The sequence below is a fragment of the Cygnus atratus genome, chromosome 12 (genome assembly GCF_013377495.2).
Source record: "Cygnus atratus isolate AKBS03 ecotype Queensland, Australia chromosome 12, CAtr_DNAZoo_HiC_assembly, whole genome shotgun sequence".
Classification (NCBI taxonomy): domain Eukaryota; kingdom Metazoa; phylum Chordata; class Aves; order Anseriformes; family Anatidae; genus Cygnus; species Cygnus atratus.
Genome location: NC_066373.1, coordinates 6,139,570 through 6,156,291, shown reverse-complemented (window position 1 = coordinate 6,156,291; position 16,722 = coordinate 6,139,570). Strand labels below are relative to the sequence as shown.

At 40.8% G+C, this 16,722-nt stretch overlaps 1 protein-coding gene across 1 annotated transcript in view; it reads left to right on the top strand.

Annotated features, from left to right (window-relative positions):
• Positions 1-16,055, top strand: part of WWOX (WW domain containing oxidoreductase) — a 510,213-nt gene extending 494,158 nt beyond the window's left edge. The window contains exon 9 of the mRNA XM_035543238.2: positions 14,880-16,055. Within this exon, the coding sequence (XP_035399131.2) occupies positions 14,880-15,068 (189 nt within the window). The 3' untranslated portion in view covers positions 15,069-16,055. The remainder of the gene's footprint in view (positions 1-14,879) is intronic.
• The last annotated feature ends 667 nt before the right edge of the window (positions 16,056-16,722 follow it).

Genomic DNA, 16,722 nt, shown 5'->3' with positions numbered 1-16,722 from the left:
TAGTCAGATGAGGTCAAGAAATGTCATTAGCTCAATGCACAAAAATTGTTACTAAACATGAGCATGATTTGTATGTGAGGATCTTGGTGAGCAATAAGAAGCAATTTCATGAGAAAGCTGCAGGAGATGTATGCTCAGATGCTTTATTACTGTTCTCTTAATATTTTGAGTGAGCAATTTGTATGTATGTATAAGGATGTATGTGTACACATACATGTATATTTGAATTTCACTGTTCAACATAACCTGCCAGCGGGCAATGCCAGTTACCACATCTGTAGGATTACTGTTGCACATGTACTGATTTGTCAATAATAGTCAAAGTAATCATTCAATCTCTGTTTAACGTGCCTGGATTTAAAATGCAAAACAGCAACATACTTCATGCAAATGTCAACTCTGCGTATGCTCTAGGATGCATGTCCTGGCGAGGAAACAATAAGTTTATTCTTCTCCCCAATTAGACTTTTGTGCAAGGCTCGGTTATGTCTCCAAGCATCACGTTGAACACACACTAAAGCAGCACATTAATGTGCCTTTTAATGCTTCTTAGGAATAGATCAAAAGAAGTGTCAGGTGCACTTTGCATTCCTCCCGTGATGTGTCTGAGGCTGGTTTTGTGCCCCCCCATGCGTTGTTCTCAGCCTGCTGTGCCGCTTGGGCCCCTGCTGCCTCCACTACCTGGAACGGCCAGGGATTTATCGGCACCACCGCGGGTTGTGTCTCAGCTCCCAGCTTCCTGAAGCCAGCAGAGTTGTGCTGCTGCCACCATGAACAGCTTTCGGCCTTTGCTCTTTGGTGGGAGAGTTGCTGAAGTCAATCCTGGACAAGAAGACTTATAAACTGAGCATGCTGGAAAGTGGTACTTAATTAATGGAAGTGAACTTGCTTGCCTCTGCTGTAAACTGTTATTATTTTGTTTGCTTGCTTGAGGGAATATGTCAGAACGGTATTTACCTTTTCTTAGTACCAGCTTGGCTGTTCTACCCATCATTTCTTTTAATATGATTAGCAGATGGACTAGTGGCTCTGTCACTCTAAACTCAGGATGCTTAAAATGTACAAGAGAGTAGGGACAGAGCTTTCTTTAACAAGTACAGCACCATAATTTCACCAGTCCTGCATTGCTTGGCTCCATAAGGGTGTGTTGCTGGCTGCGGTGCATTGCTAGCACATGGCTCCTGGCAGAGCATGGGTCTAATAACAGCCAAAAGATTGCAGAGTGCATTTAGCATGAGGGGGACAGACAGGATATTCTGGACACCTGCTCAAATACAAGATACTGTGGGGACAGAGGTGAGCCTCTAAGGGTTGCAAAGCTGAGTGGATATAACATTAAAATGGAAGATAAACAGCTAAGAGTAGGTGTTTGGTGTCAGATATAGGATCAAAGACGCATAAATCAAGAGAGAAAGCTAAGGAAAGTATGTGAGAATGGAGGGAGGAACAAACATATGGGGGAAAGAAGAAGCAATGAAGGAGAAATGCTGCCGTGTACAAGATGTGATGGACGAGGACAAGAAGCTGGAATTTATGCAGAAGTGGAGAAACAGTAAGAAGGGTTCAAGTTTTGTAACAAAGTTCATTTCTATATGTTTTTCTCTTTCAAATGGATGCTTTGAATAACTAGTGCTTTCATTTCCCGTGAGGCAGAGGTGAATAATAAGTACCTCCACCAGGAATGCCGATCTCCCCAGCATCAGTCATCTGCTTGCAGCCTTACACTCTGGCAGTGCTTTGGCTGAGCAAATTAGCCTGAAGTGTTGTGCCCTTGGCTGGCAAATCCTTTCAACCCGGTTGAACGGACAAAATGAATACCCAGATTGTTCCTACGTCTGTTATTCTCCCATGTTTATCTGGCTGAGCTGTCAGTCAGGCCATTATAACTGTGGTGCACACTCAAATGACTTGTCCACTCACAAAAGCAGAGTCTGATGATGATAAGCTAAACAAAACTGGAGAGCCACTGTTGACAGAGTTGGGGGATCTTGCAAATGTCTCAGGTAAAAGCAGAAATGCGTTTTTGGAAGGTGCAGAAGCAGCTTTTATTAAATGTATGTAGTTTTGAAGTATTTGCTGGGATTCATTGGCAGAGGATAAATGGGCATATATAATGAACTAGGTTCCTCTCTACTTTAAACAAATTAAGCAGCGTGCAGGAGATTTCTAAAACTCGACCGTAAGGGTATATTGCACTTACTAGAATTAATTAACCTGAAAATACATAATTTACTCATACGGGCTTTGCCAGGCTAGTGTGTAGCTGTGATCTGTCATGCACCCGAAGCCTGCAGGAGGAGCAGCAAGCACCCGCAGTGCACATGGTGCCTAGTGCCGAGCTTCGCTGGAGGAGAGCGGCCAAACCTCAGCTGTTGACACAGTAAAGCCTGACCTTCTCATTATCCTGCTTCAGGTTTGCAGGTCCCGTGGGTATGAACTTGTCAGGTGCTTGGTCCTCCCTGGGCAGGGAGGTTGTTTGGATGAGGGGGGATCATGCTAGAAATTGGGTGTCTTAAATATCCAGCTTGTGTGTATGTGCTGGAAGCAGTGGACAGCACAGGTTAAGGGCTGTGTCTAAGCGAGATTTATTTCTTTGCGTTCAATTTTTCCACTAAGATCCTGAGCTAGAGGCAGGACTCAGAGCCACGCCTGATAATAATTTGATTGCATGGCATTAAGTAACACAGTGCCTATCTGCAGAATGTGAATATAGCCAAAGCCTTTCTGGTCCTTTAGCCTCATGTTTGTGATCATAGTTAACAAGCTTAAAATTTTCAGATTGTGAACATGAAAGCAGTCTCAGGTGCCTGAACAATGAAAGAGTCCCCTGGCTCCTTCCTAGGCAGGGGAACTTACTTGTTACTGGATTGTCAAAAGGGTTTTCTCCACCATCCCAGTATCCTACTTTCTGCAGTAGAAAGGGAAAAGACCAGCCTGAGTAAGGCTTAAATCCTCACAAGTGCCACATGAAGAAGTAGAAGGAAGCTGAAGTAAATGAGGTCCTGTGTCTTGCTGTGGGTTTGTGAGCGATGCGCGGCGAGTGGGGACATGCTGCTGAGAGCACGGCACGGTGCGGCAGCATCTCTTTTATCAGCAGCTGTGCCTTCACAGTCCCAAGCCCAGTAGCCTTGTTGGCTGTGATGATAACTGTAACGGATGGTACAGCTATTTTTCATCAAATGCTTGTTAGTCAATTTATTAGATTCCTAATATACTAATGCACTCATTTGGCAGGCGTCTCGGCAAACGAGACTTGCAGTGGAGTGTACTCATTCAAAGTCACGGTAACTCGCAGGTTGCTGATTTCTCATCAGCACTCAGAAGATAATTTGCAAATGTGCCATTTATCATTATGCGCTTTGTAGAAGCAGATCTCATGAATGGGATAAGCAGGTGAGAGTCTAATATTGAACATTTCCTTCCCAAACACCATTACCAGCTTCTACAGTATTATGTTTTGTATATATTGCGAATACTGCACCTAAATGTGCGCCTGAGTTTGAGTGTGCTCGTGAAATAGCTGGGGATATGTTTTTTTAAGGATGGCTAATGGACTCATTGATCCCTCTGCTGAGGCACATGGAGCTGGAGTAGATTAGACATTGTCTGGTGAAAGAATTAAGGCTTTTATTTGTAACAGTTGAAGAAGTGATGGGCGTATGTGGACTTTTCACCATAAAAAGCCACCACTAACTCTCCAGATTTCTTTTACTCACTGGAAACATAATCATCCATGAAAAGCCACCGGTAAAGCCAACAAAAGGATTATTCAGAGGCTGGTGCTAAGGGTTGTGTGGGAGGCAGTTGCCAAAGGAGTGCTTTTCTTCCATAGCCAAGACTACTTGCTGTATGGATGCTCTGACCTGTGCTGCTGTTTGCCACTGCATTTGACTTTGTGCTGGTGACTGCTTTTTATTCACCTGTTCACTTTTACTGGGAAGAACTTTAAAGTCACAATAGCCATGAGATCAGTCTGAAAATGCAATTCCTGTCTCCTCTTGTGACATTCAGAGTGGAAGCCCTGCATACAAATCATCGCTACTTATTTTTTCGTCTGCAGATGTGATTGTATTAAACGAAAGGTGTGACAAGGAGCCCAGCGTAGGAAAGAGCCCTTCTGCCAAATCACTCTGTGTTTAGCACTGCTGCGAGTGTAACAGCAGCGCTCCGCTGCTGCTCTCCAGCAGAGCCAGGAAACCATGCAAAGATATTGATAATTGATTCCATTTTATATAAGTTAAAAACCAGCTTTTCCCTCCTAGTGTGAAGGTAATGGGTTTTGTCTATAGAAAGATAATAATCCTATGAACCATTTCTACGCCCTCTATTAAAGAATAGTACAGCTTGCACTTGAACATAATGCCCATGTCAGCTCAGCTTTTTAGATATTCATCTTAAAAGAACCTTCAAGGACTGGAAAGAGATCTTCCTGAGACACTGAGTTAAGTTTGAGGAAGTTAAAAAGTCATGAAGATCCTGTCAATTAATGTGTTTATTCTTATACGTCTACTCTGGGAAAAGCATCTTCAAACATGAAAGCTGTTTTCTTTCGATTAAAAAGTTGTCATTGCATTTAGTTTCTGTAGGTAATGCAGAGGGGATTTTTTTTTCCATACTGGGGGATAAATACATCTTTTTAGTTCTTACCGGTTTCCTCCCAGGAATCTTCATTTATTGCAACAACAACAAAAAAAAAAAAAAAAAAAGGAAAAGAGAGCTAAATTGAAACCTTGCTGCCAAATTTGTATGCAGGGGATGACTTGATTTATAAGCTTAGGTAATTCCATTTTTGTTCGCACTCCTTCAATTGAAAGGCTCCCACAAACAGTGTTACAGCACTGAAGGGAAGAGATGGGGAAATTTATCAAGCTATTTATCAAATTATTTTCACAGTCTGTCAAAGTCATAAGCATGCTATAAAAGAAACATAAAGAGTGTGTTCAAACAGAAAGGCATGTCTGAGTGAGCAGTTGGACTGCGGGCTACCTTGCCAGCATAGCTGAAGAGCAAAGAAACAGCGAAAGAGACGGCATCTGCCCCGAAACTCCGTCCTGGCACGAGCAGTGTTAGAGCCTTATTTGATGGATTAAGGGCTGAGAAAATAGAATAGAAAACATCATGAAACAGAAGGAGGGATGGGAGCAAAGGGCTCCCATAGGCTTGCCCCCTCTCTAGGTGGCCCGTGAGCCTCCGTTGAGGTTTACCGATGGGGCTGGTGTGGAATCTAAATGGGGCACAGCCTTGGCAGGAGAGGGAATTGCGTCCTGAGACAGGACACTGCACTTACACTGCCCTGGTGTATGCAGCCTTATAGTGGGTCTTGGGAGACAACGCTGAGAAAGCAAGAAAAAAAATAAACAGAAAAGCAGCTGAGATAGAAGGAACCAGTCTAGTAAGAAATCTTTAATTTCTAATGAGCTTTAAAGGGTTTGAGAGAATTGATTTTTTTTTTTAACAAACCAGTTCAAGTACATGCCTTCAGATTATAAAAGTACCTGAAATTGCCTAGAATATCAACATGCATAGCTTGTTCGTATTTACATATATTTACATAGGAAAACAAGAGAAAGATCTACAGTTATTTACAGTCTACATTGGAGAAGAGAAAGGCAGCATAATTGTATTTCCTAAAATACAGTAGTTGAATAGTCAGCACATGCATATTAAGATATATTTGCATGATAGAACGCAAATGTTTTAAGACCTTTTTAACTCCCTATGCTAAGATATAGCATAATAAAGGTAATTTTTTTTTGTTTTGTTTTGTTTCTAGTCTATTTGCATCAAGTGCTTTAAAATGTTCACTAACACAGCGGCAGCATTATTTACCCTGGCAATTAAAGCAACAGTACACACGATAATTTCCTACTAACTAGCAACAAGCTGCTGGTGAATGAAATATCTATTGTTTCTCATTATCCATCGACCAACATACAAGGATCTCCCCTTGTAAAGGCAGTGCCTAAGCTATCACCATTAATTATAGAAGTAATATAAATGAGACTCTACAGTATGTACTAAATGAAATATTAACAAGGCCAGTGTCTTTGAGCCTGAAAGATGCACTAACAGGGCACACTTTACAGCAGGCTATCTATGAAAATCACACATACATAATACAGGAGTGCCTGGCTTACAGCTCTAAGCCTAGACGTTAGAGGCCTGTTTACTAGATCTGTATTATTGCAAAATACATTCCCTTAATTAGTTTCTGGAAGACAGAGTTGGTAGTTAATTTTTTACCATGATATGTCCCCATCATCACACCCTGTGGTTTTTGAATGCATTGTATTACTGAAATTTTTGTGTGTATGTATCAACAGATGAAAAACAGTCTTTATCTTTAAAACCTAAACAAACAGCTTGTCAAATATTTGTCCCAAAAGGTCACTTGCTTAAAAAGCATTGCATTTTGTGGGGTTGTTTCACTCATATCTAAAATCAAAGTCAGTCTAAAAAGTTATCTGTGCAATGAAGGAGGAAGCACAATGTCAGTATTGTGATGGCATTCATTGCAATACTGCATATGAAGAGAGTCTAAATTTTGACTAGTAGTAGTATTAAAAAGCTATATAAATATATACAGCATATACAGTACTGTTTGTGTACATACATTTATATAAAGTATCTATATAATTAAAGTTAGGTACAGCAAAAACATAAAGCATTTCAAGTCACCAGAAGTTAATAACAAAAATGATTTCAACAAATTTCTCATTTACATATGTCCAAACACCAGCCGACCCTATTCTGATGACTGAGTTACAGCAGCATATATAATCTGGCTTTTTGGCAGGGTATGTTTATTGTCAACAACCTGCTTGCCCTACTCTTCAAGTTACACTTGCCCCGAAGAACACAGGCTCAGCTGGCAGAATATGCATTTCAGGATGATTTCCAGTATCCTGCATAGGATTTCCATTTTTGGCATGTTGGGACTCATGTTTATATAAATGTACATCACAAAATCTCAGTCAGTGAGCAGGGATTTACAGCTCCTGATGGTGCTGCTGTGATGCCCAAGGGGACTGACTCCCTCTTGCCTGCTGTTCGCTCCTCGTTCAGCCAGCCAGGGCTGGCACACAGGGCAGGGGACAAGCAAGGGACAGCAGCATCATATGGCAAGCCTGATCACAGCCTTATCCTGTTGCACTCTGAAATAAACACTGATAATTTCCCTCAGGGATGTTTCCCAAACCCAGACTTGAAGAGAAGCATGCAGTACCACACCACTGCTCCATACTAACCTGTACATCAAGGTATAGCAAGAGTAGCAATGATGGATGGTAGCAATTTGCATGCAGTGTTCAAAAATGCCACTTCAGTGGAGTGATGATGTTTTAAAAGTGTAAATCAGGTATGAATGGGAGTTCAGTGGGCAGCAGAAGAGAATTCAGAAGTGATCTGAGAAGAAATGCAATGTCGGTAAAAGGCCAGGGTGAGCAGCCTGTGGGGCGTGCTGCTGCTCTTGCCGTTGAAATGCTGGTCAAGCAAGGTAAAGCTGTACGCTTCATTAAAGTTTTTGAAGCTTAAGATGGCCCTGTGTCAGGCTTGAAAGAATTTTCAGAAACTGATTGTGGACTTCAACACAGAAAAAGAAAGGAATTGGGTGTTGGTGGGACCCAACTCCCTTCCAGGTGCTGCAGAAAGAGCAGTAGGGTTGCATAGACATCGGTGTCTGGGGCTGTCTTAAACATTGGATGGTTTTATCTGAGATATCTGTGAGAGGCTAGGGGATGTGATTCCAGACCTGTGGGAAATGTGTGCCCTTCTGGAGGACAGCTGTAGAGCATGCAGGATTTCCCAAGGCAGATGTTGTAGGATCCCTGTGTTAGGGGTATGCCATGGCATACCACCCCTGGTATGCCATGATCGCTCTTTCTAGAATATGCAAAGTGTGGGAGAGATGAACCCATGGCTCTCCTTTTGAGGGGATAATTGACTCTAAAGCATCCATTTATGGAGACCCCAGTGGTACTTTGGTTAATAAGAGTTCAACCAAGTTCTCGGTGAGCTGGACAAAAACAGGTGAGAGAGGAAAGAGACCAGAATGGGGCCTGGTGTAGCAGACATCTTCACATAAAGAAGGAAGTTTATACAATAGAGAAAAATAAGCATGATTTCAAAAGGTACTTACATTTTTATCAGCTATTTTGCCAACCTCATTCTAAATCTTCTAAGAATTTTAATAACGGTTTATAATACAACACTATACTTACATGGTGCTTTTCAGCAGTAGATGTGGAAGCACGCCATAAATGTGAACCAGTCCTCACAACACCCCTGTGAGGTGGGTAAATCTTAGTAGTCTCCCCATCTTACAGATGGGAAAAGTGAGGTACACGGAGTTGAAGTGACTTTTCCGAGTTGACTCGAGAAGTAAAGGTCGAAATGAGAAAACCAGCCCAGTGCTCCTTTCTGCCTTGATGTCCTGTGTTGTATTATTTTTTTTTTCCTGTGGAGTGATTGCAGATGATCTGTTTGACACTGGATGTTGGAGGATAGAAGTTTTCAAGCACTATCGTTGCCATAATTGAGAACATATGGGGTGTTGCATAACACAAACAACATGGTGCAGTATCAAAATACATTTATTACAATGGACACATTTTCTTTTGCAAAGTTAAAACCCAGAACGTAAGTTAAATATAGCTGCGTATACTGAATAGTTGAAATAATCACTAGGTCTTAATGCCTCAGCAGTTGAAAACAAATCCTCTTTCGTGAACTACTGCAGTTTCCTTACTCAAAGAATATAGCACATTTATCTTCCATAATGTATGTAAAGAATACTGTAAATGCGTAAAGGTCTTAATGACGCTAAAAAAAAGTTACAGCTTGAAACCAACTATGCTTTGCAAGTAGAGAAGCTGTTAGAGTTTTGAGTCTTTGTAGTTGAGAATTAATTGAAAAAGAAATACATCAGAGGAAAAAAACCAGACCTTATAGATTTGGGTTTATCCGTTGTATTATCTTCTAAGAGATGTTTTGCTGGTTTAAATGTGGTGATGGGGGAAGGGGAGGTGGTTGAGAATCTCTGGTTTAGATGTGGTTCAGTGAGACCTTTCAAAAGACTGCAATTACAAAGTCAGTTCAGGTCACGTTTTCCTGCTGGCACTTGGGTGGAGATGGGACTTGAAGTCAACTGAGCCTGATTTATTTATTGAATCATATTTGGCAGCTCCAAAGTTTTTTTTTTGTTTTGTTTTTGTTTTTAGTTGTAGCTGTGATTTCAGTTTGTCAGACTCACCCAAAGGAGCAAAGGCAGGTCTCAGTTTTGTATTTCTGGGCTGAAAAAGCAATTAGGGAATCCTGTTTTCTTACAGGAGGATAGCACATACATATCGCAAGCATTACTCAGAAGATAATAATGCATCCAGGATTGCTCTGAGTAAGAGGACTGCAGCAGGAAGGATTTTTCTGTAATCTCCTGTGTAAGGCTAGAACTCGCTCACTGTCTTGTACAGAGGGTAGCTGCCCTTCACAACTCTGAGATACCGGCTAGGAAACAGAGCAAAGTAACACCTGGCGTGGAGAAGCCAGTCCCTCTGCTACGACGGTTGAACGAGGACGTAAGGATTTTAGACTTACTAGTGTTTTTCTGAAGGTAGCTTGATGGGGAAAAGTACAGACTCAGCTCATCTGTAGAAGTATTTTAACATTACTGAGAAAGGAATAAGTATATTTGGAGAGTATTTGCACCAAAGTCCCAGCTGTGGCACATCCCAGATGGAAACATCTGTATTCGGAGTGCAGTTTCCTTCCAGGAGGCTGGCCAAGGCTCAACTGCCAAGCTGCGGGTGGCCAGGAGCAGCGAGCTGCGCCAGGAGCCGGTGGCAAGCGGCAGAGGGGCATGAGCCATGGGCAACCGCAGATCTGTGTCAGAGGAGGTGGTGGACCTGAGCTGGTTGACACCAGGTGAAGATGAGACTTGAGGAGTAGAGAACAGCAGCTATAATTTTAGAGTTTGGCATTGGCAATTTGCTCCATCTCATTTCGTTTGGTTTTCCAAGATTGTCTATTTTGCACCAAATCGGTAAACGAGCATGGCTGATGCCAGCTGGTGAACTGAAACTCCCGCTCTCGCGGAGTGGATCTGGACTCTTTGGAGTGCTTTCCAGAGGCACAGCGAACATGTGGGAAACCCTGTTTGTGTCATGGTCTGTAACACAGGTGTGCTCCCCCATCTTCAGTCCGCTGTGCAGTAAGCGATTCCACTATACGTGATCTGTTCACAATGCAGTTGTGTTGAGCTAGTATTTTTGTGCTAGGGATGTGTTTGCTTTGTCTAATGGTCCTGGGATGAATAACAGGAAGAGCCTGAAGAGTTTTAAGGAAGCAGTTGCCTTTTTGTTTCACTTGGGCTGCTTGCTTTGAATCTGGACCTTGTCACAAATGCTTGCCTTTCTTGTCATTGTGAATTCACCTCCTTCCACTGGCCATCTTTTAAAATGCACTGCGCTAAACTTAACCTCAGGCTACCAAGATAACTGGCCTTAATACTTAATTTTTCATAATAAAATAAAAATAAAAACTCTTTTTCAGGGAAGCTGATTCCATCTCGCTGGTAGGCAATGTCACATGCTATCTGTATGCCCTTAACAGAGTTTAGAGTGGATCTTATTCATTTGTAGTTGATACATATACAGATAACTTATGGCTTTGTTTCTATTATTTATATATTTCATACGTAAACCTGCTTCAGAACAGGAATCTAATTTTAGAAAGTAAACATGCATTTGAAAGTAGACAAATTTGAAAACTAAACATTAACTGTGTAATATGTTTTCTTATCATGAACATAAATGGTATCTTAGAATACTAACGGATGCATTACATATATTAATGAGGGTTTTACCGTACGCTGTATATCAGGAACCCCTTTTCTTTTACTGTTAAGATATTCAATATTAATTTGTATTCAGTGCCAACAGCTACAAATTGATAGTTCACAGTTATGAGATAAATGCCTGTGAACTAGTAGCTAGCTACTTAGTATTTTTATCTCAACAAAGGATTTTGGAAGGATGGACAATTTAGATCTTTGAGCCTCAACTATAAATAAACAGCAACTGCTTTACAAATCCCACCCTGCTGCAGTTTAAGATTGTATTACAAAACTGACAAATGATTTGCGAAGGAGAATGATGAACCCTTATTACTAAGACACTCTTCAACTTAATCCAAAACAAGATTCCCGGGTAATTTTACGTACACTGGAAAGATTGATAGCGTGGTGCTTGCCTAGCAGCTTTCAAATGTTTGCCTGGATCGGAAATGGCATTGAGGCATGATTAAAGATTCAGTTGGGCTTCTCACAAATTCTTTATCCTGCGTATTCATCATTCCAACTCGCTGCCTTTGTTGCAGGTTAAGGAAGGCTGACCCCCAGCCCCAGCGATTAGCACCATATACAACTGACGGACATATGGAAAAAAAAATGTTTAGGTTGCCCAGAGCTTTTAGCCTTGTTTATCAGTCTAAATTGTTGGGAGCAAGGGCGTTAATCACAATAGATCAGGGAGAGCCTGTGACAACTGACAAGCTCATTGTTTAAGACATTTTTTAACGAAGTTGTTAACATTAATTCTTTTATATAGTACTCTAATCTTCTTCAAATTATGTTCTGACATGGCACAAACCACTTGGCATTGAAAGTCATTCAACAGTGATTAAAGTGCTCTTTTTATCGGTTTAAGAATGTTTCATCTTGTATCAGCAGTATGGAATTGTTTACTAATTAGATTCCCTAACATCCTCTGCTGTTGTATGCTGATGATATGTGAACAGGAAAGCTGATGAGCAAAAAATTAAAACTTGTTATTAAACAGTCATAAGGCCCAGCATATAAATATGCCATTCAGAAGATTGTGTTCATAAGGGATAAACAATATTTACTGAGAAACTCAGTGTTCTCACAGCCTGGCTGTGCATGGGTGACAGTGCAGGCATTCTGCAGTTATCTGCAGCTCTGGCTCTTCCTGGAGGTTTGTGGCATCTGAGTCGAAGATGAAAAGTAGGAGTTGGTCCCTTGAGGACCTTCTCATTGAGGATGGCCTCTATGGGCTTGCTGGGCATCCCGCTTTGGGCAGGAGGCTGGGCTGGAGACCTCCTGACATCCCATCCGACCTGAAGCATTATTGAGTCCTGTGATACTCGTTCCTCTCTGTCCTTGGGCAAGTCACTTAGGTAGAGATCCTCAAATCTCTGGATACAACTAGCTCACATTCACCAAAGGAATCTGGACGCTTAAATGGCTTTGGGAATCTGGTATTTACCTTCCGTTTTGTAGTTTTGTCGTCATCAAGCTCCTAGGCTTGATGAGTTCATGTTTTTTCATTCTCTGATACTAAAGCTTTACCCTCTGTCAACAAAGGGATAAATATGACTGCATTTCTCTTAAGTAATAAAAAGGTACTTCTCTGTCAATGATAGAACCATTGAACTTTTTTTCTACCAAAACACCCAACACAGTTGAAACATTTAGAAAGACGGAAAGATACACACAGCCAAAAAGCAAATGGCACATTGCTTACATCCAGTCCTCAGTGAAACACTGGAGGTATCACATGATAAAGTGCTTTGGGCTTCCAGCCACATAATCTTTTATCGCTTAAAGTAAATATCCTACACTCACACAGGGAAAACTATTCTCTTCTTTTGGAGTTTAGGCTGTGTCAGTGTTTGAGGTATAAAACACTCTTGTTATGCTGTAGGATGTCTGCCTGCTGAGAATTTTAAAAGTCATCAAATTCAACTCATTTGAAAAGATAAATTATTGTTCGGTTTGGATTTTAAACTGCTCTGATAAACTTTCATTTTATGAATTAGCTAAATTTTATTAAAGCTAGCCTGAGTTTAGCTTGGCTGGACGGATGCTTTTCAGCAATAGCTTAAGGGCTCTCACTCTGCATTGAGCACATTAGTTTAATTTTACCTTTCTAATAAAAGTCTAGTTGAATTGCTTGCAAAAACTAATAATAACTCTCTTCAGGGGCTTTGAATCATTCTAAACAGCTGAATACAGTGATCATACCTGTGCTGTGGAGCTTTATAGGATAGTTCAAATGAGCATAACAATTTTATTTTTCTCTGTTAATATTATTTTTAGTAGAACTCTCTTACATTTCTTCTCCTGCTTGTAAGATACTTTCTCTTTTAAAAAAAAAAGATATTGGTTTAATAAAAGGATTACTAACTTTAAAAATATTTTGGTCTGATGGTAAATATATGCCTTTCAACATCCTTATTACAGACAGGTTTGGTTTACCTTGTTATAGTAGATCATTTGTAAGCTGTGGAGTCATCATTATCAGTTTAATCCCATCTTCTGAGGAAAATGCATATCTTGCAAACAAATATGCCTTTCTGTGCAGTTACAAAATTAAGAAGCGTCAATTAAGGAGAATTGGGGCTGTTTTAGAATGGTTGCTGCCCTTGAAGGATGAGAATGCAAAACAGAGGTCTTTTGCAGGTTGACCCCCTAACAGCACCCTGAGTTTTCCTGGTTGTGACACTGAAAGTCTGGAGAAAGCAAAAACAAAAACAGAACTGGAGGAAAATCATGAGAGGTTGAAGCTTATTTGCTTTCCCCATTAAATTATCCTAATGTGGCAACATCCAATTTCTCTTCCTTTACTTTTTCTATCATAGTTGGCAGCCTCTTTATTCTGATTCCTATCAGCTCATAATTAGTTACCACAGAAAGGACTAAGATGCACATAAATAATCATAAGATGCCAGATAAACTCTATGGTTTTAAATTAGGGTTGTGTGAAGTGTCTTGCTGCGTGCTCTCACCTATTATTTTTAATTATAGTTCACAAAGCAAACCAGTTTCTTGCCCTCTTTGCAGCTCTTCTGGCACTGCGCTTTCAGCCTTGGAGTACCCCATTCCCTGGGGTGTACCCATCGCTGCCTGAACCTTGTGACCTCCAGCTCCAGGTTTCTGTCGGAGAAATTCAGAGAAATCCATTCTTCCTGTTTGAACATAAGTTCAGCTGGTATTTAAAAAAAAAAAGAAAGAAAGAAAGAAAGAAAAAAATCTCTGCTCCACAAAAACCTCTAATCTACCTGCTCCATTTCTTAAAGCATTATAAGACATGAGAAATGGTCGTTACAGAACAAAAAAAAAAAAAAAGGAAAAAAAAAAGCACACTGGAAAGCCTCATGTCTCTGCAAAATCAGCCCTCTGCCTGCAGCAGATAAACATTCTTGCGAGACAATGGTGACAACTGCAACAGTGAAACTGTTGATCAAAGATATATGGGCAGGTTTGGCACAAATCCCAATTGCACTTTACATTATAGGTCTTAATTGGAGTGCCCAGGTTAATTTTGTACAAGAGGTTTAAAAAACCCAACCAAACAAAATGCATATACGTGTCAGTCTGCGACTGCTTATCAAGGTTCGGAAGTGATGGTGCTCAAGGTGTATGGTGTTTTCTGAGTTGGAAGGGAAAAGCAGGATGTTTTTAGGTGCTGCTTTCAAACCTGGCTCACCTTTTCTGTTTTCAAGTGCCAGTGGGGAGACCCTCCTGGCGCTGCCTTAAGGTTTTCTTGAAAAGGGGCAAATGAACACGACCAGTTTCTGGACTGTCTTTTCCTTTTCTTTTGCTCCAAGAGGAAATGAAAAGAAAAAATCTCCTCATTAAGGTGTTTAGCAAATAAGTGGCCAGCAGGCAGGGAGGCAGCATCTTCAGCAGAGTTTTAGCTGCGATGCTTTCACCAGTGCTCTCCTGAGACGCACAGCTCCGATGGACTGCAGCCAAAATGACAAAGATAAAAATCTATCCGTGTATTTGTGTATATATTCACGTAGTTTTATCTTTCCTTTTTTTTTTTTTTTTTTTTTTTTTTTTTTTTTTAATTTAATTTCAGCAACAAGGAGCTGCCACGACCGTCTACTGCGCCACGGCCGCCGAGCTGGAGGGGCTGGGTGGGATGTACTTCAACAACTGCTGCCGCTGCGTGCCGTCGCCGGAGGCTCGGAGCGATGCGACGGCCGTAGCCCTGTGGGAGCTGAGCGAGAGGCTGATCCAAGAGCGAATTGGCAGGCGGTCCCCGTGACGGCAGGGATCAAAACACACTGCGTGCGTGCACGCTTGGAAACTGCCAGCGCTGGAGCCTGTCCAATCTTATCATCTAGAGGGTTTCCATGTACCTCAGATACAGATTAACCAGTGTTAAATGAAATAATAGCAGTCACAACATAGTGAAAAATGTTAAGTACTAATGGGAAATGGGGAATACGACGGGTTAAAGGGACAATGCGGCTTCCTGGGGCTTAGTTAGTCGTGCTTTTCCTTCTTTTGATTGTAGCTGATTCAAAGTGTAACCTAAGGAGGCATCTTTTGTGTTATTTCAGAAAAGCAATGTTGCAGATATTTTCTGTTGTTTTGATTAATGGGTAGGTATGTAGCCCAATATGGGACTTCCTCTTTATTTTGATAATTACTGTCTGTTAGGCTTTAGGTATTGATCGGGAGATGGTAGTCTTGTTGATTCCTTTTCCCTGCAAGAATTTTATTGGGTGTGGCAAATAAAAAGATTATTAAGGAAAGAAATCTTTCCTGCCCTTGACTGCTGGCTGCAAATACATCTGAGCTATCTAGAAAAAGAAAGTGCAAGAAGACATCTGAATAGAAATGGCAAAATCACAGCTAATTAAATATTTGTTTTGTCTTAAAAGATTACAATAAAAGATATGTTGTAAACCATTCCCTAAATACCATAGAGTTAGCAAAGATGATGTCTCCTAAAGAACACACAGGGTGTAATCAGGGGTTTAAGTGGTATTTCCATCCATTTCTCAGTTCACAGTTTTAAGGAGTTTTTTTTTTTCTTGGAAAATTCACAGTTTCTCAGTCCTCCTGATACTGTATCCCAATCGAAATCTCTCTATTTTTCTTTCAGTTTAAATTTAATAAAACAACATGCTTCCTTGAATATTGTCACCTGAAGAGAAAGTTTTTGTCTCATTTCTGCAAATGTCTTAGTTCATTTATTTTTTTTTTAGAAAAGAAAACTTGAGGAAAAATAAAGAGCTTCTTGTTGATACCAAGAAAACGCTGTTTTTTTTTTTTTCTGGTTTCTTTCTGAGTTCATTTTTTTTTTTATTTTGTGCTTTGTAGCTGTCTTCGTGCCAGAAGGTTGTCCTAAGCCATCACCAGTCCAGCATCGCATTTTCTGCAGACAGAATATAAACAAATAAATAGAAGGAAACATTGTTAATAGAAGCTTATTTGACCCCCTCATTAAATGATTTAATGCTAACAGTCTGCCTTCCATGATCTGTCTTGTCTGGAGCCAGCTGTTGAATAGGTGTCCCAATCAAAGCGTGCAATCACCTGGCAGGAGGAGCTACCACATCCTCCCATCGCAAACCCCACCATGCTTACGTAAGGAATTAGGGTATTGCAGTGTAGCAGCTGTACCTCACGGTCATATAGTGTTGTGACTCCTCTGTTTTTTTGTGTGTTTATAGCTAATCTGAGTTTAGTGGGAGCTCTCCTTAGGTAGGCAATGTTTGGCCCCCCTGTGCACATGAGGGTGGGGATCTGTGCAGGTAAGGGCTCTATCTGTGAAATTAAATCAAACCCCTTGGATTATCTAGAGTTTGTCTGGAGTGAAAAAATGATTAACTTCTGTCACCTGTGTAACAGCCTTCTCAAATGCATTATTTGTCCTTTTCACAGAAAAAAAAAAAAAAAAGAATTACATT